At 32.0% G+C, this 25,108-nt stretch overlaps 1 protein-coding gene across 2 annotated transcripts in view; it reads left to right on the plus strand.

Annotated features, from left to right (window-relative positions):
* Positions 1-21,142, plus strand: part of LOC114340698 (complement C1q subcomponent subunit A) — a 69,285-nt gene extending 48,143 nt beyond the window's left edge. For both annotated transcript variants that reach the window (XM_050648614.1, XM_050648615.1), the window contains 2 exons: positions 33-113; positions 21,013-21,142. In XM_050648614.1, the coding sequence (XP_050504571.1) occupies positions 33-113; positions 21,013-21,038 (107 nt within the window). In that variant the 3' untranslated portion in view covers positions 21,039-21,142. The remainder of the gene's footprint in view (positions 1-32; positions 114-21,012) is intronic.
* Positions 21,143-25,108: the final 3,966 nt, after the last annotated feature.

Below are 25,108 nucleotides of genomic sequence, written 5' to 3' on the forward strand. Positions count from 1 at the left end.
ATTATGTAATACAGATTTTTATGCTATTTTAGGTCCTCCGGGTATGCCAGGTTTGCCAGGTATGAAAGGTAGCAAGGGTACACCAGGCCTAGCGGGGCTGGAAGGTGTTAAAGGTACAGTATTATTGTTTGTATATTTTTACAAGAATAAAGAAATAGCTAAACGCGATAAAAATGAATGCTGCACACAATAATCAAGCTAAAAAAGAGCTAATATTAATATTACGTGGTGCAAAAATGTGTATTTTCATTTTAACGAAAAATGTAATTATAGTTTTATTTTGAAAGATTTTTCCATAATATTTTTTAAATTTGAAGTAAAACGCACCACAAAAGAGTATATTTGATAAAGTTTGCACTTTGAGGCTATTTTGGGGCGCGTTTTATTTCAAATTTAAATACTATGGTAAAATCTTTCAAATTAAAACTAGAATTTTATTTTCCGTCAAAATGAAAACTCATTTTTGCGCCACGTGATATCCATAATACCTCTTTTATAGCTTGATTTAGCGCGTTTAGCTGTTTTTTATTCTTGTATCAGGAGATTTGTTAAAGTTTTTTACAAATTAAATGTATAAACTTAAATATAATGATTCTCGATAACACGTTAAGCGTTATAAACCACTAAACCATTATCGCAGAAATTATCTAATGATTACGACCTTAAACACCTTGAACTATGATTGTCATGGTCGGATTTTAGCGTCGTAACCACTACAACATTTCGGTGGTAATTGTTAAATGGATTATACATATTATTTTGAAGCTCGATAACTTCTAGAAGGCTTAGCCAAATTTAGTAACTAAACATGGGTTTGAATGTTATTGAAAAGTAGTGTCTGATGCACTCAATGTCAAAATATCTGAATGTATTATTTATAGGATACAGCGAGCTAAAAAGCTGTTTTTTTTCAGAGGAAATATATTTGATCATATTTATAAGACCTATAACTGAAAACTTTAATTTTCCCAGATTGTCAGTTATTGGCGCAATTTATTGTAGATGGGAGATTTGAGTAACTGTCGAAAAACCAAAATTTTCAATATACAATTTTTTAGTTTTTCGGCTATACTGAGCAATGTGTCTGTCCGATCGTGACCATTTAGACACCATTTGGAAGCTGAACTGAAGCACTATTGATTTGGTGTATTTGCGGTTCTCGTGTCTCTTTTCGAATCTCACATAAATTTACCCAAAAAATATGCCTTGTTGCACCTGCACATTCCTATAAATAGCTGGCTTATGGGTGGTCACAAATCACAAACTACACAGATTTTAAATCGGCCCTGGCCCTGTCTTAAAACATAGAAATTCAGATCAGTGTAACTTGTCCAAACAGTTACAAACATACATACAAAAAAAATATCCACAAATATTTTCCTCCTTTTAAATAGAAATTGAGTCAAATTTCTGAGCTCGATAACTTTGGAATGGTATAACTGATTTTCAAATTTAGACGTACGTTGGGAAGATAATGATCAATACTATCAGAAGTCGCAGACGTCATACTTAAAGGAATTTTGGGAAAAATAATGAAAAACATACCCCAAACGGGGACGGCTGTAAAACCCACACCATTAGACTATAATGGATAGTTTACATATTATAGATTGAGGGGCCTTTTCTTAAATTTGAAGACGGGATTTAGCCTATTTTTCAATTCAGTCACGTTGACAGAATCGAAAATTTCTTCTTCTTCTTCTTTTTGTTTAGACATGACTCTGTCTGTTTTTTCAATGTGCCTCTAGTAAGTTGTCGTTCCATCGTTTTCGTGGTGTTCCTACTAATCGTCTTCCTATTTAAGAACCGTTTCTCGCTGTCCTGACTACCCCATTTGTTGTCATTCGGCTTATGTGGTCCTTCCATTCTATTCTTCTGTTTCTTATCCAGTTATTAATGTTATCCTCCTTGCATCTTCGTCGTATATCTGTACTTCTAGCTCTGTCCCATAGAGTCTTACCATCGATTTTTTAAAGGGTTTTCATCTCCGCTGTTTCGAGCAATCTTTTTGTTCTCTCTGTGTAGGCTCGAGTTTCTGCCGCGTATGTCATTATTGGTCTGAGAACTGTTTTATAAATTCTGCCTTCCATTTATTTTCCGATATTTTTATTTCTCCATATTGTGTCATTCAGGCAACCTGCGGCTCTGTTTGCTCTATTCACTTGATCTTCCACTTCTGTTTCGAGCCTTCCGTAGCTAGATATTCTGATGCCTGGGTATTTAAACTCGATCACTTATTATCTGACTTTCCAGCTCCAATTTACATCTTATTGGATCTGCTGTTATAACCATGCATTTTGTCTTTTTTGAGGAAATTAACATGTTAAAGTTTCTGGCGGTTATGTTAAATTGGTGCAGCATACGTTGTAAATCATCTTCACTTTGAGAGATTAGTATTGGATCGTCCGCATAGCAGATTATTTTAAGTTGTTTTTCTCCCATTTGGTATCCTTTTTTATTTCTTACTACTGTACTGTACTACTGTACTTCTTACTGTACAGTGAGGACGTTTGAGTTTGCATAAATTCATTATCACGAGAATGGGCCAATTTGAAGAGAATTTTTTCGACAGGTCGATTTTTATTTTAAATTAGGACTTTTTGCCATATATATAATACTAGTGACGTCATCCATCTGGGCATGATGATATAATAGATGATTTTTTTAAATGAGAGTAGGGGTTGGATACTCATTTGAAAGGTAATTCAATTCTCTATTCAACAATAACCTAATTATTTATAGAGGGTGGCCAAACAAAAATTTTTTGAATTAAATTTATTGAAACAAAAAGAATAATGTATGTAATTTATTTTATGCAAAATACATTTTACTGCTGTCAGAAAACAGAAAAAAATGTTAATTTGGAAAAATAGTAGTTAATAATGTTTGATTTAAAAATTTAACAAATTATTTGTATGCAGTATGTACTTTAAAAGTATTTTAAATCTCCTTACCATATTTGCCAAAAACTGTAGGTACAGTGCAACCTACTAATTTATGTTAAATAAACGTTCCTGGCTACTACCAAAGGCGTACGACATGGGAAAGTGAATGATTGACCCGTCCCCAATCCTAAGCCACTGACATACTCTTCTTTTCGTAACGATAATATCATTCAAGATATTTGAAGTTAAAAATGAAAGAGTGCAATACATTAATCAAAATAGCTGTGCCGTTTTATTTTCAACTTCAAATATTTCGAAAACTAATGACTTTATTGTTATGAATTAGGATTATATTATTTACACAAAAAGTATTGCAAAATCGAAATATTGTGCTAAAATAGCAATTTCGCTATTGGCGTAGAATGCGGGAAGGGCAAACCATTCACTGTCCTCTGTCGGACGCCTCTGGTAGTAGCCAGAAACGTTTGTCTATCATAATTTAGTAGGGTGTACGGGAACTACACGTTTTGCGAAGTATGACAACGATATGTCAAATAGTTATAAAGTACTGGGTAAAAATATTTATTAAATTTTGAAATAAAATTTTATTTGAGAGGCACATTTTATTTGAGTGATTTGGGTTAAATCTTAATATTTTAAGGTCTAGAGTCTGCAACGCAGAGATTGGATATTGTTAATGAATCACCCTTGATGGAATATTAAAGATTTTAATCACACTAATTATAAAGTGGATCTCAAACCCATTTTTTAGTGCGTCATTAATTTTGACGTCTTATAGGATTTTAAGAATGTCGCAAATCAAATAATACATGAAATTTTATTTCAATCTGACAGTTGATCTTTACCGTATTGGGCCTGGATCCCGCGTACCAAAAAAAAGTTGATTAATAGCAAGCTGAAAATTTGTTAATAGCTTAACGGTGTCTAGTCGGACAAACTTTGATGTTCGAGAACACTGGAACAGGGGAAGTTTTAATTGTGGAACAGTTTAAAAATTTGAAAAGTCAGATTACGAAAACGTCCCGTGTATGTTGTCGGACAGAACATCCAATTGATTTATTACCCGTTCATTAAATTCTCATGCAAAAATCAGACTGTCATTACTTAACAACATGATTCCTGTCATTTGACATATTCTTCGTGTTCTACTCATTAAAATGCCCAGTTGGTGATAAACACCATTCTGAGTTTTGCATGAGAGTATAATGAAATGGTAACAAATCAATTGGAAGTTGTGTCCGACAAAATACATGTGACGTTTTCGTAGTCTGACTTTCCAAATTTTTAACCTGTTCCACAATTAAAACTTCCCCTGTTCCAGTGTTCCAGGACATCAACGTTTGTCCGGCTAGACACCGTTAAGCTATCAACAAATTTTCAGCCTGAAATTAATCAACTTTTTGAAGTTATACTTCTTTACCGGCGATATGAGGGTGAATTTTTATATGTTAAAACCTATGATCCGGCGCATGCGCATTATAACTTTGTTCTGATTGGATGTTCAAATGACATGTCAAAAATTATTCAATATGGCGGCTGTGGCACAACTTTAGTTAGATTATTTATGGTTGTTGCGTTTTAAAATTTGTGTGAAAAGAAACAACAAACAACAGTTAGTTAATAGTTATACTGCCTTTTTAAATAGTTTTCATATATCTATATTTTTGGCCTTTTGGACTATTTTCGACAAGGAAAACTTATTCTAATTTGGTAAGTAATTTTTATTATAATCATATTGTAATTATACATTTGGATTAGGTTGAAATACAGTAGAGCGTCGATTATCCGAACTAATTGGGAGACATAGGTGTTCGGAAAACCGATTTGTTCGGATAATCGAACTACAATATATTGATACATATTTATAGTCATACATATTTATCCACAAGTGAATAAAAGCCATATTTATATACATACCTACATATTTATTTATATCTTGATAATGACAACTAGCAACTAAACAAAAAAGTGCAGTCTTTGCAACAACATAATTATTTTTGGATACAGTATTGAAGAAAATTGAAGATATTTTAAGCGTCAATTACTAACGCTTGCTCGGATAATCGACGCTCTACTGTACATTTATTTTCTCAAGAATGGGGATTTTAGAGAGAAATCCCAAATTAGGTACGATTTTTATTTTTAAATTATGATTTTTTGGCGAAGATTTATTTATCTAGTAGGTATGTAATGCTTTGATTTACATACTTAATTTGATTACCAACAAAAGTTCTACCAATCTTCATCTAATATATTGTTTTCTTACTGTTTTGTTATATTTTAATATTTTCTTCCACAAAATTTAAACTACATAATTTAATTATATTCAAAACAAGTGTCAAACAGTAAAACGTTCAGTTACCCTATTTTTCCACATGAGAAATAATGTGGAATTGGACGAGTGAGTCTAGGCTTCGATTACGAACCAAAGCGCCCAGAAATTCACGGGTTCGATTCCCGATGCAAGTTTTAATTTTTTTATTTTTTTATGAATTTTATGATTGTAAGTATATTTGTTATATAATTTTTTTTTTAGAAAATGCGTATTTAAAATTTTTGCCAACAATTATTATCGTTTAGAAATCATTTTTTTCTTTGTGGCAATTTTCAATGTGATTGTGTGCGTTTTATTCTTTTATTTTTTTAAATTTTTGGTATTGTCTTAAAAATCACATAATATGTAGTAGAAGTATAACTTCTTACGTGCGTACAAAGTACACACACATTCATTTTTTTTTGGTACGCGAGATCCAGGTCTATATACTATCTTGGAATTTCCCAGATATCTGATCCAATGTCAGAATTAAAGTAATAAAATTACAATAAGATACGGTTGAATGCTTGAATATATGAATTTTACAAATAAAATGCAAATATCAAGCACAGTTATTTATTTTCTTGCCCAAGTACTCTCACTCTAAGAGCATCATCAGGGGCACTTTGTCACAAAATAAAATATATTATCCGACACACTTCGAAATGTCGTAGATACTTACATAAAAAGGATACAAATAACATATAATACAAACTAAATTTAGAGGTAAAAAGTTTCACCTTCAAACAAAGCCGAAAATATAGCCTCTGAACAATTATTTTAGGTCTTCGAGCGTTCAACGAAGCAACACCTAATTAGTTTAATCACAACTAGTTTTTGCGGTTTGTTTATAAACGTTGAGTACTAAAAGTGAAAAGTGTAAATTATCGACAAAAATTACCGATACTTGGACATTTACTGTAAGTTATTTAATTTATTTAATTAAATCGACTTATTACCAATGATTGCGTGTTGGTGTAAGGACCGTACTCAGGTTCCGTAGATCAATATGAACGAAGCTTCATCATCAAATGTTTTTCCTCAACAAGAAATTCCCAAAAATGATACTACTTCACCAAAGTTATATTCAACAGTTTTAAATGAACCTACCAGTATATTATTCCCTTCCAAAAAACAAGCGGTTGTATTAAATTCAGTTCCAAATTCAAAAATCGAGGATTACCTGAATGCTGTAGCAAACTCAGTTGACCCCAAAAATATACTTGCAATATCCCGAATTGTTAATGACCGTATATGCATCTACTTCATTTCAGAAAATATTGTTGAAACATTTTTGGAAACAAATAATGGGATAATAATAGTAAATCAACATCGCATTCAAGCTAGAAAGCTAATTACTCCAAATGAAAAACTAATAATTTCTAATGTACCTCCTTCCATACCACATAACGTCATAGAAAATGAACTCAAGAAGATAGGAATCTATCAAATAACACCAGTAGATTTTCTACGGATCGGAACATCAAATCCTAGTTTTAGGCATATCATTAGTTTTCGACGTTTTACTTATATAGCCCCTAAAAATCTTGAAAATCTTCCCGATTCAATATTAATTAACCACGATCAATCGAACCACCGAATATATTTCTCACTAGAAAAACAAACGTGCTTTATTTGTAAACAAACTAATCATTTAGCATCTCGATGCCCAAATTCTAATAATCAATCCACCGATGACAATACAACAAACATTTCCCAATCACAATGTGATCAATCTATTAGTTCACAACAAAATAAAACTCAACCAACAGCAAATTCTCCCGTACTTACTAAACATATCAGTAATTCACAACCTACTGAAACAACCACTTCAACCGCACAACAAAACTCTACTGAAACAATCACTTCACCCGCACCACAAAACTCTACTGAAACACTCACTGCACTCGCACCACAAACCTCCACTGCAACAATCACTTCATCCGCACCAAAAAACTCTACATCTTTCGATAACTCCCAAACAATGGTGACGGAACCGGTTAAAACAAATGAAACTATAACAGCAACTCAAACAGAAGGGCAAACACCTAAAAGAAATGCTTCTGATCTAACTTCTCCTGAAACAGAGGGTGGAAGTCCTTTTAAAGAACCCATTACAAAACACAAAAGAACAAAAACAGATCTCCAAACCCATCATAACGTAGCTGAAGATCTTACGACCTGTACAGTGAATTTTTTCCAAGATAAGTCGAACAGTAGCTGTTTAAGTCAAGAAGAGCTAATAGATTTATTTGAAAACGCTCACGGATCTCCAGATCCACTTAGTATTGCTAAAATATACACGGAAGATATCGAAGGGTTAATAGATCTCTTAAAAAAGCTTTATCCAGTGCTATCACATAGATACTTGAAATCTCGATGTACAAGACTGAGGAATAAGCTTAGCAAACTACAGGATGACTATTCTTCTACAGATTTTAGCGACACACCCACTAATTAAAAACATTCAACTCCATAATTCAATGGAATCTGAACGGGTTTTACACCCGTCTAGAAGAATTCAAATTACTAATGTCAAAATTCACACCGTCCATCATTTGTCTACAAGAAACACACTTTAAACAGCAGAAATTTTATAAACTAAAAAACTATACACCATATATTAAAAATAGACTTAATGCAAACCAGGCTAGTGGAGGGACAGCTATTTATGTACATAACCAATATAATACTGAAATAATAGATTTAAATACACAATTAGACGCTATAGCAATATCTCTGAAAGGACCTCAAAAAATAAACATCTGCAATATATACATTCCTCCCGGTACTGATCCTTCAGCTCGCGAATTATCAGACCTTTTTAATCAAATTCCTCAACCACGAATTATTTTAGGCGACTTCAATGCACATCATGTCCTATGGGGCTCAAGTAAATCAGATAGTCTAGGGCGTAAAATTGAACAAATTATAACTAACCTTAATGTCAACTTACTTAATGACGGTAGTATTACAAGATTTAATGTCTCTACAGGTGGCGGTTCAGCGATTGATTTAACTCTATGTGACCCTGTTTTACAACCTGGACTGTCTTGGCAAGTAACACCTTATCTACATGGAAGCGATCACTTCCCAATATTAATAACAAATAATAATTTAACTCCCTCTTCTATCCCGTCTAATAAATGGAATCTAAAGCATGCCGACTGGTCTTTATATTCTTCTTTAATATCTCGATCCGTATCTGAGCTAATTCCTCCCAGCGATGACCATGCAAGTATTAATCATATAGTTTCCAGTTTTATTCAGCTTATAACAACAGCTGCAGAATTATCCGTAGGTTTTATAAAATTTCCAAAAAAACACCCTCCAGTCCCTTGGTGGAATCAAGAATGTAAAGTAGCAATCAGAGAGTCAAAAAGTTCTTTTTACAAATTTAAAAAATTTCCTACACTTCAAAACCAACTCGAATATAAGCAAAAGAGAGCCTACTGTAGATATATATTGAAGAAAATTAGGCGAGAAGCGTGGAAAACATATGTCTCGTCCTTAAATTCATCTACTCCTATTTCCGAAGTTTGGAAAATGATTAATAAAATGAATGGTAAAAAATCCTTCAATACAATCCATTATTTAGAATATAACAATCTTACTTGCTCGACGAAAGAACAAATAACCGCTCTACTAGCTGATACATATCTAAGACACTCCAGTAATGACAGTATCTCTACTAAGTCCATAATACACAAACAAAATTTAGAGAACACTTACATAGATTTAGAGGATCATACAGATTCTCCTCTTAATGCCATACTCTCAATGGATGAGTTACTATATTCATTAAACTGTACAAAAGATACCAGTCCTGGACCTGATAACATTCCAGTTACATTTTTAAAATCATTACCAGAAGAAGGTAAACAATACTTACTAAAAATTTACAATTTTATCTGGACAAAAAATGTATTTCCAGATAGTTGGTACCAGTCAATTATTATTCCAGTCATTAAGCATGGGAAAAGTAAATCAGACCCTGAGTCCTATCGACCGATCTCGCTGACATGTTCTATATGTAAAATTCTGGAGAAAATGGTAAGCAACAGACTACTGTGGTATCTAGAAGATAAACAACTTCTTACCCCTATTCAAAGTGGTTTCAGGAAATCAAGGTCTACTTTGGATAATCTAGTTGATATAGAATCCGAGATCCATGAAGCATTTGGATGCAATCAAGAGTGTTTAGCAGTTTTCTTTGACATAACTCATGCGTATGATACAATTTGGAGATCTGACATATTAAAAAACTTATCCAGATGGTCAATCAAAGGTAACATCCTCAAATTTATAAAAAATTTTCTAAAATTTCGTCAGTTTAGAGTTCGTGTAGATAATGTTTTTTCAGAGCCAACAACGCAAACTAACGGTATCCCACAAGGTTCTACACTAAGCGTAATACTGTTCCTTATTGCGATTAATGATATCTCTAAATCCTTTAGTTCATTAGTAAAAGCACGCTTATATGCTGATGATCTTGTCATATTTTCTAGAGGGAAAAATGTTTTAACACTTACCAGATATATACAAGCCTCTATCAATCAACTAGAAAATTGGTCAGAGAGTTGTGGTCTACAGTTTTGTCCAAACAAAACAAAAGCAATTTTCTTTAGCAAGAACCCAAAAAACATCATATTACCACCTAAGCTCACCTTAATCTCGTTACCTATTGCTTATGTTGAATCAACTACCTTTTTAGGAATGAAATTAGATCATAGGTTAACCTGGAAAGATCATATCTTTCATCTTCGACAAACAACGCAAAATGGCCTAAGTTTATTAAAAAGCATATCTCACAAACATTGGGGAGCCGATTTCCAAACACTCATAACTGTCTACAGAACGCTTATTCGTTCTAAACTAGATTATGGCGCAGTTGCTTACAATTCAGCCAAAGCACCAATACTTAAATTACTAGATCCTGTACATAATACAGCGATAAGAATAGCGCTGGGAGCTCATCATACTAGCCCGATTGAAAGTTTATACTGTGAATCAGGTGAACCTTCCCTCCAACTAAGAAGAAACTTCCTCAGCCTTGTATATGCAGCTAAATTGTCGGCTAATCCACATATACCGACATTTAAAAACACGTTTGCCGACAGATTCACATCGACATTTAACACCTCACAAAGATTAAGTCCGCCGTTTTATATCCGGATACAGAGATTACAAAATAGCTTAAACATACATTTTCCTGAGACATACAATGTAACTAACCTTAAACATCAGCCTCCTTGGAGAATACAGCTACCTATTTGTGATACAAGTCTTACTATCCACGACAAATATGACACACCACATAGTATAATTAAAAAGAAAGCAGCAGAGAAATTGAACTCTGCTAAGAACTTCCACAATGGGGTAGGGGCTTCTTTTACAACTTTACACCAAGACTTCTCCTTCTCACTGTCCCTTAGATCAACCGTATTTTCAGCAGAACTTCTTGCTATTTTGCAAGCAATAACATTTGTAAACAATAAAAACATAAAAAATTCTTTGATAATAACCGACTCTTTAAGTGCCCTCAGCTCTATGAAACAGTTATACGCAAAACATCCCATCTTATTGCTTATAAAGTCAGAACTAATGAGATGTCAAGAAAACGATCGATTTGTTAAATTTCTTTGGGTTCCGTCACACTGTGGTATAACTGGAAATGAAAAAGCTGATCAGTTAGCAAGGGAGGCAACAGAAAATCCACAATCTACATTAGTCACTAAATGCGTTCATAGCGACCTGAAGCAACATTTTAAAAACAAAATAAGCGAGAATTGGCAACTTCACTGGAGCAATTCAGAGACATCTATGAAGAACATTAAAGAAGAGGTAGCTGTATACAATCTCCCACAAAAGCGACGAGACCAAGTATGCATCTCGAGGTTGCGTATAGGCCACACGAAGTTAACACACGATTACCTTTTAAGTGGCGAACAAGTTCCCATTTGCTACAGTTGTGATAGTGTAACTACAGTGAACCATGTGCTAGTGGACTGCCCTTTATACACCCTAGAGCGACATCAAGTTGGATTACCGACTACATCCAAAGAGTGCCTAAACGGGTTAAATAACGACAGAACTATAAACTTTTTAAGAAATGCAAGACTCGTTCACAAAATTTAATGTAACATTTTAGCCATTTATGTAATTATTGTACCATACTAATGACCCTTAGTGGTTGATGCAATTTTGTAAATAAAAAAAAATAAACAATTATTTTAATCTATTTGTCCTTTATGTTACTCCTAGACAGGACTCAGACAAATATGTGTACTATCCCACAATTATTTAGTTTATGCGGTATCATACATAATGTATCTTACATAATGTAAATCAATGGTCGAAACATAAAAAAATACTTTTTGCACATAATACAGCCTCTTGCAAATAATAAAGAACAATTAATTTATCTCATACGACAGGTTGAAAACAAAAGTCAAATATGTTGTCAATTCCTGTTTATTGCGTAATTAGCTTCTAAAATACTGTGTACAGATGATACAAAAGCTACAGAACTGTAACTATGTGCTGAGCCACTACAGGGTAGTTGCGGCGTTATTGAAATATGCAACATTTTAGACCTTGTTTCAGATGAATAATGACGCAACTGTAAATAGGGTTGAAAATGGGGGACTAAATTAAGATAATGAAATTCGGACAAATAGAGATGGAAATAAAAGCCGTCGCTGTAGGAATAAACGCCATACTAAATATTTAAAAATAGTATATTTGTACAGAATCCCGACACCAATAGGTAGAAGGGAATTTGATTATATATATATATATATATATATATATATATATATATATATATATATATATATATATATATATATATATATAAAACAAGGTTGAAATATTGGGGTAGCAGCAAATATATATATATATATATATATATATATATATATATATATATATATATATATATATATATATATATATATTTGTACAGAAATAAATTTTAAGATCAAAAATGATGCAACTGCAGATAGGGTTAAAAATGGGGGGATTAAATTAAGATAATTAAATTCGAACCAATAGGGATGAAACTAAAAGCCATCATTGTAAGAATAAACGCCATACCGATGCTCCGGACGGTTACTCTTTATGTAATCACTGTTTTAAATATTTAACAATTTTTAGATGAAGAATGACGCAACTGTAAAAAGGGTTGAACATGGGGGGATTAAATTAAGATAATAAAATTCAAACCAATGGGGATAAAAATAAAAATAAAAATAAAAATAAAAATAAAAATAAAAATAAAAACAAAAATAAAAATAAAAATAAAAATAAAAATAAAAATAAAAATAAAAATAAAAATAAAAATAAAAATAAAAATAAAAATAAAAATAAAAACAAAAATAAAAATAAAAATAAAAATAAAAATAAAAATAAAAATATAAATAAAAATAAAAATAAAAATAAAAATAAAAATAAAAGTAAAAATAAAAATAAAAATAAAAATAAAAATAAAAATAAAAATAAAAATAAAAATAAAAATAAAAATAAAAATAAAAATAAAAATAAAAAAAAAATATAAAAATATCGAAAAATCTTTTTTTTTTTCTCTCTTGAGAAATTTGGCTTTTTGCAGTTACGTCATTCTTATTCCGGACCGGTGATATAACCAATCGAGTAATCAAAAGGAGTTCAATCAATAAGATTGATGAGATTAATTCTGCGCTACCGCAATAGACAGGCCCGTCTGCCTGCGGTCAAATTATACGATTTCGTTGGATGCGCGGTAACACAGGGTCCAAACTTTTGCGGATTAATACAATAACATTAAAAATTACAAATATAAAACTTTATTCTTCTTTTTCTTCTTATATTAGGCCTCTTGACCTATTCTCAACCGATTTTGAGCTTGTATTCGTAGCTGTGATGTTGACTGCCAGCTGTCTGGTTACCCTTTAAAGTACCTTCCTTATTGGTCTCGTGCATCTCGGCTTTGGATCTCTGGCTGTGTAGCCTATTCTCTCGCTGTCCATTCTAGTCGCATGCTAATTCCACTCTCGTCTTCTCTGTCTTCCCCACCGTACTATGTCTTGTATGTTACAAAGATCTCTTATTCTGTGGGTCGGTATTCTGCCTCTCAGTGTTTTCCCAGTTATTGACCTCAACGTTCTCATTTCTGATGTTCTCAGTATCCTCTTGCTTTCTGCTGTGTCACATTTTGTTTCATGACGTGCGCGATAGAAACAAGAAAATATATAATCTAAATAATAAAGTTAATTAAATTATAAGGAGAAGGAACGGGATTAGTATATCTCTTCTTGGTATTCATTCAGTTTATTTGCCTGGTCACCTTTCACCATTTATCCATATGAATGTAGAAATAAATATGATAAATTCACTAATCACAAAAGGTATCACATAATTTTTAAAATATAATCAAAGCTACAAGTAATTTTTAATTTTTAGCAGAATGTTATAATGCTCATCTTTTTCTCCTTTAGGTGTCTACACCTAGGGCTTACAATACCGGGATTCCGGGATCCCGAATACCGGGATCCCGGACGATATTTTCCTGTATTCGATACCGGTATTTATAATAAAAATACCGGTATTTCGGTATTAGCTTAATTTATAAAAATGGAATTGATGCACAATAAACTTTCTTCTAAGATATTTTTTGCTATTACCAGAAATTATTTTTGAACATAAACTACCAATATAAAATATCATTGTAAAAAATATTTATTAAACACATTCATTACACATACAAGTCAAGTATATCGCTTTCTAAAAGCGTGAATGTCGTTAAATTAAGACGAACGGTGATACAGTCATATCAGCTTCTACAACCAAATTATTAAATCTCGTGTATACAAATATATAAAATGAGTTCTTAAAATTGAGTTCAAAAATTCTTAAATATGTATTTAAAATTAGACTACTTTATTTTATAAATAAGCCGAAAGATTTATTAATCATATTGTTTTTACATTTTCAGATCTATTTTTCATTTTTTTGTGTATTGCGGTGTATAGATTAGGCTCACTTATTTTCTGAATTATTAATAATAATTGAAAATATATAGCGGTCTAAATACAGAGTAATCCACAAAATATTTGTCACAGTAAGTTAATCTTTGTATTAATATATTTTAAGGCTATGGGTACATAATTCGCAAATATTTTACGTGTATTCCTACTTTTTCTGTCTTTACACGGCAAATTACGTGCAGTAAAATTCACACTGGTATGGATATGTAAACATTACTAGAATGTGATTCTACTTGAAAATGTCATCATTAATTTAAAGAGATAGGTTTTGACTGTTCTTGGATAACTGTTATTTTTATAATTGCAAATTATTAATTCAGTTAATAAATGTGATAATTTTTTCACTAACTATGTATTCAGTGATTGTAATGATTTATTTGTACAACAAAGACTAATACTCAATCGAAAAAAGAGAAAAAGTGTTAAAGTGATTCTTTAATAATATATTGTTATGGAACGCTTACAATTTTGAACATCTTTAACAACAAAATACTTGGATCACAGAATATATTATCCTGATGTATTCTCTGCTTGGATCTTCCACAAATAATACACAATAAATAACTTTTTATTAAGTTCACGTCTTAAATCCATTATTTATCAAATACATTATATATCAATAATATTTAATCAATAACTCAACATATTCCCGATGCAATGTCAAATATTTAAAATTGTCACTGATATTCAGTGTCTGACTGACAATATAATATGCTGACAATATTATATTCGGCTGAGTGCGTTGTAAGACAAAGATAGATTTGGAAAATATTACCACGGCATTGTGTTTATTTTTTTCGAATCCTGAAAAAACCAATAAATATTTTTGAAAAATTTAAACGCAGAATGAAAGACTAAATTATTACCGAGGGCCGAAAGTCCCTTAGAATAAATAAAAAGTTTATTTTGAATGATATATTTGAAATTAAAAATCACACTAAATTTTCTCTTAGTTTTTCACCCCTGTAACTTATTAAAATAAATATTATAGAAGTTCTCAGGGACTTTCGGCCCTCGCTACGAGATTCTTTCATTCTGCGTTTACATTTTTCAAACATACTTATTAGTTTTCTCAGGATTCGAAAAAAATGAATCCCCATTTGAATAGCATTGCAGTCGAAAATACGTACCGATCCTCTTAAAGTTAAATTAATTTACAAATAGCTTTCATGAGTAAAAGTACTATCCTATTATATGCAAAATTTATCCTAGAACCAAATATATAGTTTTTCTATTTGCACATTTTTTGTATCTATCTATTCCTACTCTCTAGGAATCATTACAACATCTACTCATTTCAAAACAAAATTTAATAGGTTCATATATTATTTAATAACAAGTCGATATAACAACTGAGGATAGTATAAATATAACGCGTATATTTTTTATTCATAATAGCGGTTTTAATACCGAGATCCCGGTATTTGAAATTTTAAATACCAAATACCGGTATTGAGATTTTGGCTCGGTATTGTAAGCCCTATCTACACCCCTATAACGTTTCAAGTTGAAGAGTGTTTTGCCGAAAAAAAAGTAAACGAAACGTTGATAAGAGATAATATTATTGTGGACATTTGTGTTCGAGAATGTGATATGTTCAGTATGTCTGGTTTATTTTTCAATGAGTGGCTGCATTCGTACAATAAAATGATTAATTTAACATCAAAGCAAGCAGCCCAAAAAAAAGCTTTAATTGGAGATGGAAAATCGCAGCAATATATGGCTAATTTTATGAGAATCCACCAATCAAGCGTTTCAAGAGCCTTAAGAAGGTAATTATATGTAAACTAGAAGTTACACAAGAAGACCAATTCCAGGACGTACGAGGTGCACGAACCCCGAACATTTATGGCCGTTATTTACGTCTGCAGACTTTGTGTACACATCATTTTACAGCTAAACAGCTGCGAAATGATCTTTCCACAGTCCGTGATGTTTTAACAAGTGTCAATTTGGTTAGAAACATATTAAGGAAATTTGGAAGCAGAGACCAAATGCCTGCTTCTGCTGCATTGTCAACGAAATCACACCGTATGACATGTTTAAGGTACGCACGAGAGCATGTCGATTAAGATATTAACGACTTGGCTAATATTTTTTACTGATGAGTCAAGATTTGCACTTTGTGGATCCGACATACGTATTCCAGTTTACAGACAAGCCAGTGAGCGATTTGCTCAATGTAACATAAGACCAGCCACAAATTTTGGAGGTGGCTCAATGATTATGCAGGGAGACATCTGCTTTAGAGGGTATAATAATAATAATAATAAATAATAATGAAATTCATTACACTTAAATACATACAGTTTTAACAAAAAAGAAATGTATAAAGCCAGTCAAAGATACAGGTTTAAAATTATGACATTTACATAAAAGTAAAAAAACAATAATTAGCCCTACTTACATAAGGTTATATAGGTACATTTAGATATGTTAGTTCCATGTACTATTCATAAAATCGTTTGTTGTATACGGTTCTAATTTACACAAAAAGCTTACAATGTTCCGTTTTATCATGGAGATAACATCAGATATCTTCGAGTGTAGAGGCAGGTGGTTGTAGAATTGTATACCTGCATATAAAGCTCCTTTTTCCAGTAATGTGAGCCTATGATAAGGGATATTGTAGTTGAACTTGTTTCTGGTGTCAAAGTTGTGGGATATGTTAAATGGTTGAAAGTACTGCTTGTTGGTAAATACGAGTTTGAGACACTCATATATGTATATAGCTCGTATAATAAGTAACCTTAGCGATTTAAAATGACTAATGCATGTTTCAGAGTATTTTAAGTGCTTCATGATACGTACTGCTTTTTTGTATTTTAAAAACTTCGTTAAAAGAACTACTACCTTCCCATACTATGATGTTATATCGTGCTCTCGAATAAAAATTAGAAAAACCAAAAGACTTTACTACATTGATGTTAACATTTTTTACAAGAATTCTCAAGCCATAGCAAGCTCTGCTTAGTTCTTTGCAAAGATTCTCAATATGATATGTGAAATCTAAGTTTTGGTCAATCAAACCCCTAAGCATTTGACATACTCAGAAAAGGGTATCAGATATTCATTAAGGTCAATATTATCAAGTGTGTCTGTAACTCGGCTTGTTTTAGAAAATACAGCTTTAAATTTTTTCAGGATTTAAAACTAGTCTTGAATTCAAGAACCAGTTTTCTACTTCTGACATCAAAGAGTTACCTGCCAGAACTAGTTCAGGTATATTACGGGCTGGAACCAACAGTACTGTCATCTGCATAATTAATAATTAATGCCTTAGTTTTAGCAACTGATGCCAAATCATTTAAGTAGATAATAAATATTAGCGGTCCCAGAACACTTCCCTGTGGACCACCCCTTGACACTGCCAGAGGCTCTGACCGCACATATTGCATTGATTTGTCCTTAATTTTTAGTGCATATGTACGTCCAGTAATGTAGCTCTTTAACCAGTATAATTCCATACCTCTAACCCCGTAGTGTTCAAGCTTCACAAATAAAACATCAAAATCAACGCAGTCAAAGGCCCTGCTTAAATCCAGAAAAATCCCACATGAGACATTCCTAACATTTAAAAAATTATATATCTCATTAGTTAATTCAAATAGAGCAGTCTCGGTGTACCTACCTTTAAAGAAACCGTGCTAGCTATGGCTGAATAATTCTTCAATAAGGAAAAATTGAAACAGCTGATCATGAACAACCAACTTAAATTTTTTTTAAAATGAGCTAAGTAGACTAATTGGTCTATAATTATCAAAAGAATCGATATCACCCTTTTTTAGGCAGGGTTTAATAATCGCAAATTTCAGATTGGTAGGAAAGCTCCCAGTTTGAAGCGAAAAATTTATTATATGTCTAAGAGGTTTACAAATATGAGGAAAACATTTTTTTAGCAAGTAAATGGAGACTTCGTCATATCCTGAACTCTTTTTTGTTTCAATTTTTAGCATTACTTCTGAAAGTAACTCACAAGTTAATTGCTTAAAAAGAAAGGTGTTTTTATTGTGCGGAATGTCGCATCTATACGTACCTTGTTGTGGAAGTTCAGTAGCTATTAATGTACAATCTTTTTCGTTAAAATAACGATTAAAAGAATTTGCACCTAAAAGAGTATCCTCAAAATATGGCTGATCGTTCTTTGTTTTTTATGTTGTGTAAGTTCATTTATGATTTGCCAAGAAGTTTTACTTTTATTTTTTGAATTAGCTAATCGATGCTCATAGTGTTTATTTTTCTCTTTTTGTAATAATTGATTATATATTTGCTGAGAATTTTTAAACGGTTGTTTGAATTCTAACGACTGAGCCGATAAGCGCTCTAAATTAATAATTTCAGTGTTGGCAGCTATTAGTTCAGGTGTTTTAAATGTAAACTTAGGCTTTTTATTATTTGTGATTTTAAGAGGAAAATGTTTGTTAAAGTACAACAAGAAGGTGTTGATTAATGCATTGTATTTATCATCTACTGATTGAGTACAGTAAACATTTTCAAAAAATTCGATTCAAATGTCACAATAGAAATCTTCAATAGCTTCGTTCGACATAAATCGAATTTTACGTTTTGTTTCACTTTTTAGATTGTGCAGATCTAAAAACACTACCTGACAATAATGATCAGAAAAATGAGTTTTTAAATTTTTTGAAGAGAAATCTTTCATTTTACTTATTATGAAGTTATCGATTTAGAACTCATTATATAGAACTAACAGTGATTCGTCGGGGTCTCTGACAGTTGATCGGTATACAAGAGAGGTTATTGAAGAAAATGTCGTGCCTTTTGTTCCACTTATTGGAGATAATTTCGTTTTTATGCAAGAAAACGCTCGCCTGCACATTACTGGAATAACGATGCATTATCTTCAAGAGGTTGGTATTCAAGTTCTTGATTGGACAGCAGTCAGCCCAGACCTAAATCTAATTGAGCATGTTTGGGACTACCTCGAAAGACACATAAGATCCCTTATCGCTTAAGATAATTTTGATGAACTGGGAAATGATTGAACGGAAAAATTTGGATTTGGAATACGTACGGTCTCTGATAAGAAGCCTTCCACAGAGAATGAGGGACGTCACTAGAGTCAAAGGCGCTAATACCAAATACTAAAAGGTTCAATTTGTTAATACAATCCCTTATTTCATAGATTTGATTTTTAATTTTTTGTTAAATAATTGTTATTTTCATTTTTTAGCCTGTTAGTCTTAGATTTTTTATTTTCTGGAATAAACCACTGTTATTTATTCATACATTTCATTCACTGGTATTTACAAAAATTAAGGGATACTAATCAAAAATTCTAGACTTAATAAATTTTTGCGAAACTTTTTGACACACAAGTGTAGTAGCAATAATTAAAAACTTATTTACTTATAGTCCTGTCGCCAGGGGGGTACAAGGGCCTCCTTTATTCAAATGGACTTACCCAACAGTTATTCCTTTTTGGGTAACAGTTATTCCGGATGTCGATAAAATTGTTATAAACAAAGAACTTGAGGAATTACATAATAGCGATTTCTCGCAAAACAGAACATTCTTTTGTATTTTTTGGGCCATTCTAAGCAAAAAAGGTTCTTACAAGTTTTTTCGTAGGATGCATAATTTTTGAGATAAACGCGGTTGAACTTACAAAAAATCTAAAAATTGCAATTTTTGATCCCGACTCACGGTTGATTAAAAATAAAATAGCAATTATTATGAAAGTTCAAATCAAATTCTATCGGTTTTGATTATTTGCATTGCTAAAAATTTATTTTTTTATTGATAAACAAAGCTATAAACACATAGTGCTTGAGTGATGTTATCAATGCTTTCTCATTTAAAATCGAACGAGTGGGTAGAGTAGGTACAAGTCCAAGCGAGGTAGTTTCTATGTAACATGCATTAAAACGCATGTATTGGGTACGGGAAATACTATGTGTTTATAGCTTTTTTTAACAATAAAAAAAAAATAGTAATGGAAATCATCAAAACCGATATAATTTGACTTGAGCTTTTAAATGCCGCAAGGAGAATTGCAATTTTATTTTTTAATCAAAAGTTATTAGGGTTCAAAAATTGCAATTTTTCGATTTTTGGAAAGTTTAACTGCGCTTATCTCGAAAACTATACATAAAACGAAAAAAATTGTAAAAACATTTTTTGTTTAGAATGGCCCAAAAAATACAAAAAAATGTTTTGTTATGCAGAAAATCGCTGTTATGTAATTCCTCAATTTATTTGTTTATAACAATCTTATCGACATCTGGATCAACTGTTACTCAAAAAATTCGTGTTTTACAAGTCAAAATACATAAAAAAACTTGGGTAAGTCCATCTGAATAAAGGAGGCCGTTGTACCCCCCCTGGCGACAGGACTATTAACCCGGGAGCAGTCGCGCCATTAGAAAAAATCTAACATTGTTATCGTTTTCCGTGATAACTTGATGACAAATTTTGCAACATAACTTTTCACTCTTAAGTGCCCCGAGGAAGATTGTAGTAATGCGTGGGAATTTTTTTTAAATTGTTTTATTTTTTATTTTATTTATTATTTTTTTTTGTAGAATTTTTGACTTTGGTGGTAACCAATTAGCTTTAAAATTGTTATAAATAGATAGTTTTTACACAACAAGTAAATAAACATATTATAAAATAGACACTTGTTTTAAATTCGTAATGTTAGATTTTTTCACTACACGCGACTACTAACTTGATAGAAGTGAGCGCCACTGCTCCCAGATTAATTGACTTATATCATAATGAACTATCACTTTTTTTGTTTTAGGTGATCCTGCGCCTTGTGCATATTAAACTAAGAGAGAACAATAATTAATTAGTTAAAAGATTTTCTATACTTTCTTGTACTTTAAATAGTCTATCTAAAATAAAATAAAACAGCTCAAAAGTTAATACAATAGTTTTTATTTTTAAATAAACCGATATTACCAACAAAAACAAAAGAGAAAACCTAAAAAACGAAACATTATTGCTGTGGCGTATTGAGTATTTATTCAAAATTTATTGAAGATGGTTATTCATTCTTCTTCTCTTTCTTTTTTTTTTCTTCTTCTCCTTCTTCTGCTCCTTCTCGTAGTATTAAAACTCAGGTTTTATAGGTTTAAACTAGGGTGGATCTTGGCTGACTGCATAGCTCGCTTCCATGTAGAACGGTGGTCTATGTCTATGATATGGCTATTCTACGAATATACTACTGTCTTGGATTATCGCGAAAACGAATATTTTAATGTGCAACCTAAGAAGTGCGAAAGTAAATGGGCTCTAATAATTGTTCCAATAAACAACAATGTATTTTGAAATTTAGTTTCGTCCTTCATAATTTGCACAGTAAAATATTCGTTGTCGAGAAAATACACAAGAGTCGTATGGTCGTGGAATTGGGTATAGTTGGTAGTCCCATTTTCCTTAAATCTGATCATTTATATCTCTCCATCGTAGTCGTCCTAAGAGCCTTCCTCCTGTGGGGCTTCCTCCTAGATTAACTTGGAAAGGCAGCTATTAGGAAGTCTATTTACATGGCCAGTCCTAGGGTTATTAATTCTTCTTCTTTAATTGCCTAGTCCTCTCAGAACATTAACAATCAGTTGCATGATCTTTACTTTCTCCACAGCTGACATAAATAATATCGTGTTGCTCACTCCATACCACTGGCGCAGGTTCCTAAGCCAGAATGTTTTTGTGCGTCTGGGGCCGCGCTTTCCCTCTATCTTTCCTTTGATAGCAATTAGGTGTTTGTTTACTAGCAGGTATTGAACGAAACAAGTAATAAAATCAAAACAAGCAATAAACACTAATTACAACACCTGCTAATGCCTTCTGATAGCCAATAAATATGGTGAGAAAGTGGAATTTCTCCATAAGCGCAATATATACACAAATTAAAATTGGTTTGTTGCTAAATAATTCAAAAAACGAAACAATGGAAATAAAGGATAAATAATATAGGTGATTAAAACCGAGAACTTGTCGCATTCGAAACATCAGCGATGTCGATGTGTGCACACACATTTCTGGTCTCGATGCATCTTATTCCGTATGACAGGGGGAAAGAATTTCTGGCTTTAAGTGGCAATACGTGGAAAAGTGTTTTCGATACGGTCATAGAAAGGAACACGGGTGTCGACATGGGTAAAAGGGATATGATTTCTAACTATTCAAAAGACCAAAAAAATTTATGGAATTTCAAACATGAGGTATATGTAGCATTTCATATTTCTCATCACATGAGAAAAGTACTCTAGTTTTCTTTTATAATATTCAGTAGTTCTCTTTCTTTGTTTAGCCGCAGGATTACAGCTTGATTTGTTATTCTATTCAGCCACGATATCCTCAATATTCTGCGGTAAGCCCACATTGAATGGAGATACTAACCAATATTGGAATAAACACCTGTGATTTAAGAATGATCAGTAATCGGTACTGGAATCAAAAATCGTCTATCGGGACAGAGGCAGGAGAATCTGACGATATCAAAATCAAAGGTGGGGTCCATCACGGATGTATACTATCACCACTACTGTTTAACTTAAAATAATCGCCTATATTGACAGTTTTTCAATTTTTAATACTGACTTGAGCATGAGTAGTTTTATCACAAAGTATTTGGTTTGCAGATTTTGAATAGACCTATAAAATAAACTAAAAACACTTCATCTTTTAAGCTATTTACACTTTTTTCTTTTCACCAACTAATAAAAATGTTGTATTTCTCTTGTACCTGTTTGCTTATTTTTCCGGTAACAGATCAAGGTTATTGACAACGTCGAGAATACATGGGTGCAGTTCTTCGTCACTTGATGCCATCTAAATTACTGAAATATTTTAAAATTCGTAAGTAAAGATGTGTGTAAATTTTAAAGTGTATGACGTGCATTTAGACAATAATTGCTTCGTTTGACATCGTTGCTATGGCTTTAAAATACTAAAACCTGTAGTGATATACACCATTCATTACTGCATAACAGGTATTTAAGCACCGCATTGACTTTAACTCGGGATTATTATAACTTATTAGCGTTATTTTTAATTTAATAAATTGATTAAGATTTGGTCATTTTTTAAACGCTCGTAGAAAAAAAAATGTTCATAACTCTTGCGGAAAGTCTGCTTGCCGAACTCTCCTTCCGAGCTACTTAGGAAAATACCTATTTTGAATTATTGTGGATAAATGGCGCCATAATCGGGAAAAACTCTTTTTTGGTTTTTCATTTGGAAGTGTATTTCTCGAGATATTCGACCTATTGGATTGATTTCGCAAAGTATTCGTTCGTTCCGCTCCATTTGGAACACCCTGTATATTCTGAATAATTTATAAAATCAATTCAAAAAAAGCAAACTGGTTTTTATTTATTGCAAATTAAAAATAAAATACATCATAATATGCAACCATTAATGTTGTTCTGAAGCTATTTCCTTGTGGCATTGTTATGATTAACTATTTAAATGGGAAATAAGCCACAAGTAAATTGAAAAAATAATTTTATTAACGTTTCGAAGCCCAAATCGGGTTTCGTTGTAAAATACAAAATACTACTCTAATAATTTATTTAATCTGACTCATTTATATTGACAATTCAGACGTATATTATACATTTTAAAGTAGAAGACTTTAAAATAATATCGGCAATATTTATGAGTTACGTTCCTGGGACGCCTTTGCTAAAAGATAGTTCATTCGATTACATGAAATCAATCCCAACTCAATAATATCCGTCACAAAAAAATCATAGCATGTGTTCTGTCTTTAAAAAGACAACCAAGTGCAACGATGACAGTAAAATTCTCGCGTTAGAGATTTCATAGTAAATCGCGAGGGAAAACCAGGAAAAAACCTCGTGATACTATCCCGACATCTACATACATGATAAGTATAGTCCTGAAAGAATCAGATAGTAAAAAGAGAAAAATTAAAGAAGCGGCTCTAATATTGTTAAATGAAACCGATTGTGTTGCAAATTCCTCGGTAGAATGCAGTAGGATGTGCTTACCCAAACTGAAAAAGGAAGTCAATAGAAAGAAAATAACACGATTAGTAAGTCACTAACATATCGAGTTAGTACAAATTTTATATTTTAGTATTACTTATTGTATATCTATGTGTTATTAATATTATTTATAATTTAAACATTTTAAAGTCAGAATTTGGTATTAGTTTATGAAAGTAAATTAAATGTAAGACCAAATACTTACGATGTCGGGATAGTATCGCGAGGTTTTTTCCTGGTTTTCCCTCGTGGTTTACTATGGAATCTCTAACGCGAGAATTTTGCTGGCATCGTTGTATTTGGTTCCTTTTAAAGACAGATCACATGCTATGATTTTTTTGTGACGGATATTCTTGAGTTGGGATTGATTTCATGTAATCGAATGAACTAACTTTTAGTAAAGTCGTCCTAGGAACGCAACTCATAAATATTGACGATATCATTTTAAGTTTTCTACTTTAAGATGTATAATATACGTCTGAAGTGCCAATATAAATGAGTTAGAATAAATAAATTATTAGAAGAATTATTTTACTTAGCAACAACATTTTTGTTTATTTTAATAGTATTTTGTATTTTGACAGCGAAAGCCGATTTGGGCTTCGAAACGTTAATAAAATTCTCTAACAAGAAGTAAAACCACTTCTATGTAAATTGGTATATTTATTAAAACTTAAAAATCCCAATGGATTGAATAAAATATGTCCAATTCAGAACGTTTTCAGACCTATCGGTCCATCATCAGTGAATCTACAATAAAATAAGTAATCCCGCTATTAGAATTGAAAGATGTTTGAAATTTTTAAAAAGCTAAAAAAGTGTGGTTAGATTACTTACGTGCATACTTGCTAAATAGCCCCAGAACCAAACAATGGTTGA

This window comes from Diabrotica virgifera, chromosome 4 (genome assembly GCF_917563875.1).
Source record: "Diabrotica virgifera virgifera chromosome 4, PGI_DIABVI_V3a".
NCBI classification, from domain to species: Eukaryota; Metazoa; Arthropoda; class Insecta; order Coleoptera; family Chrysomelidae; genus Diabrotica; species Diabrotica virgifera.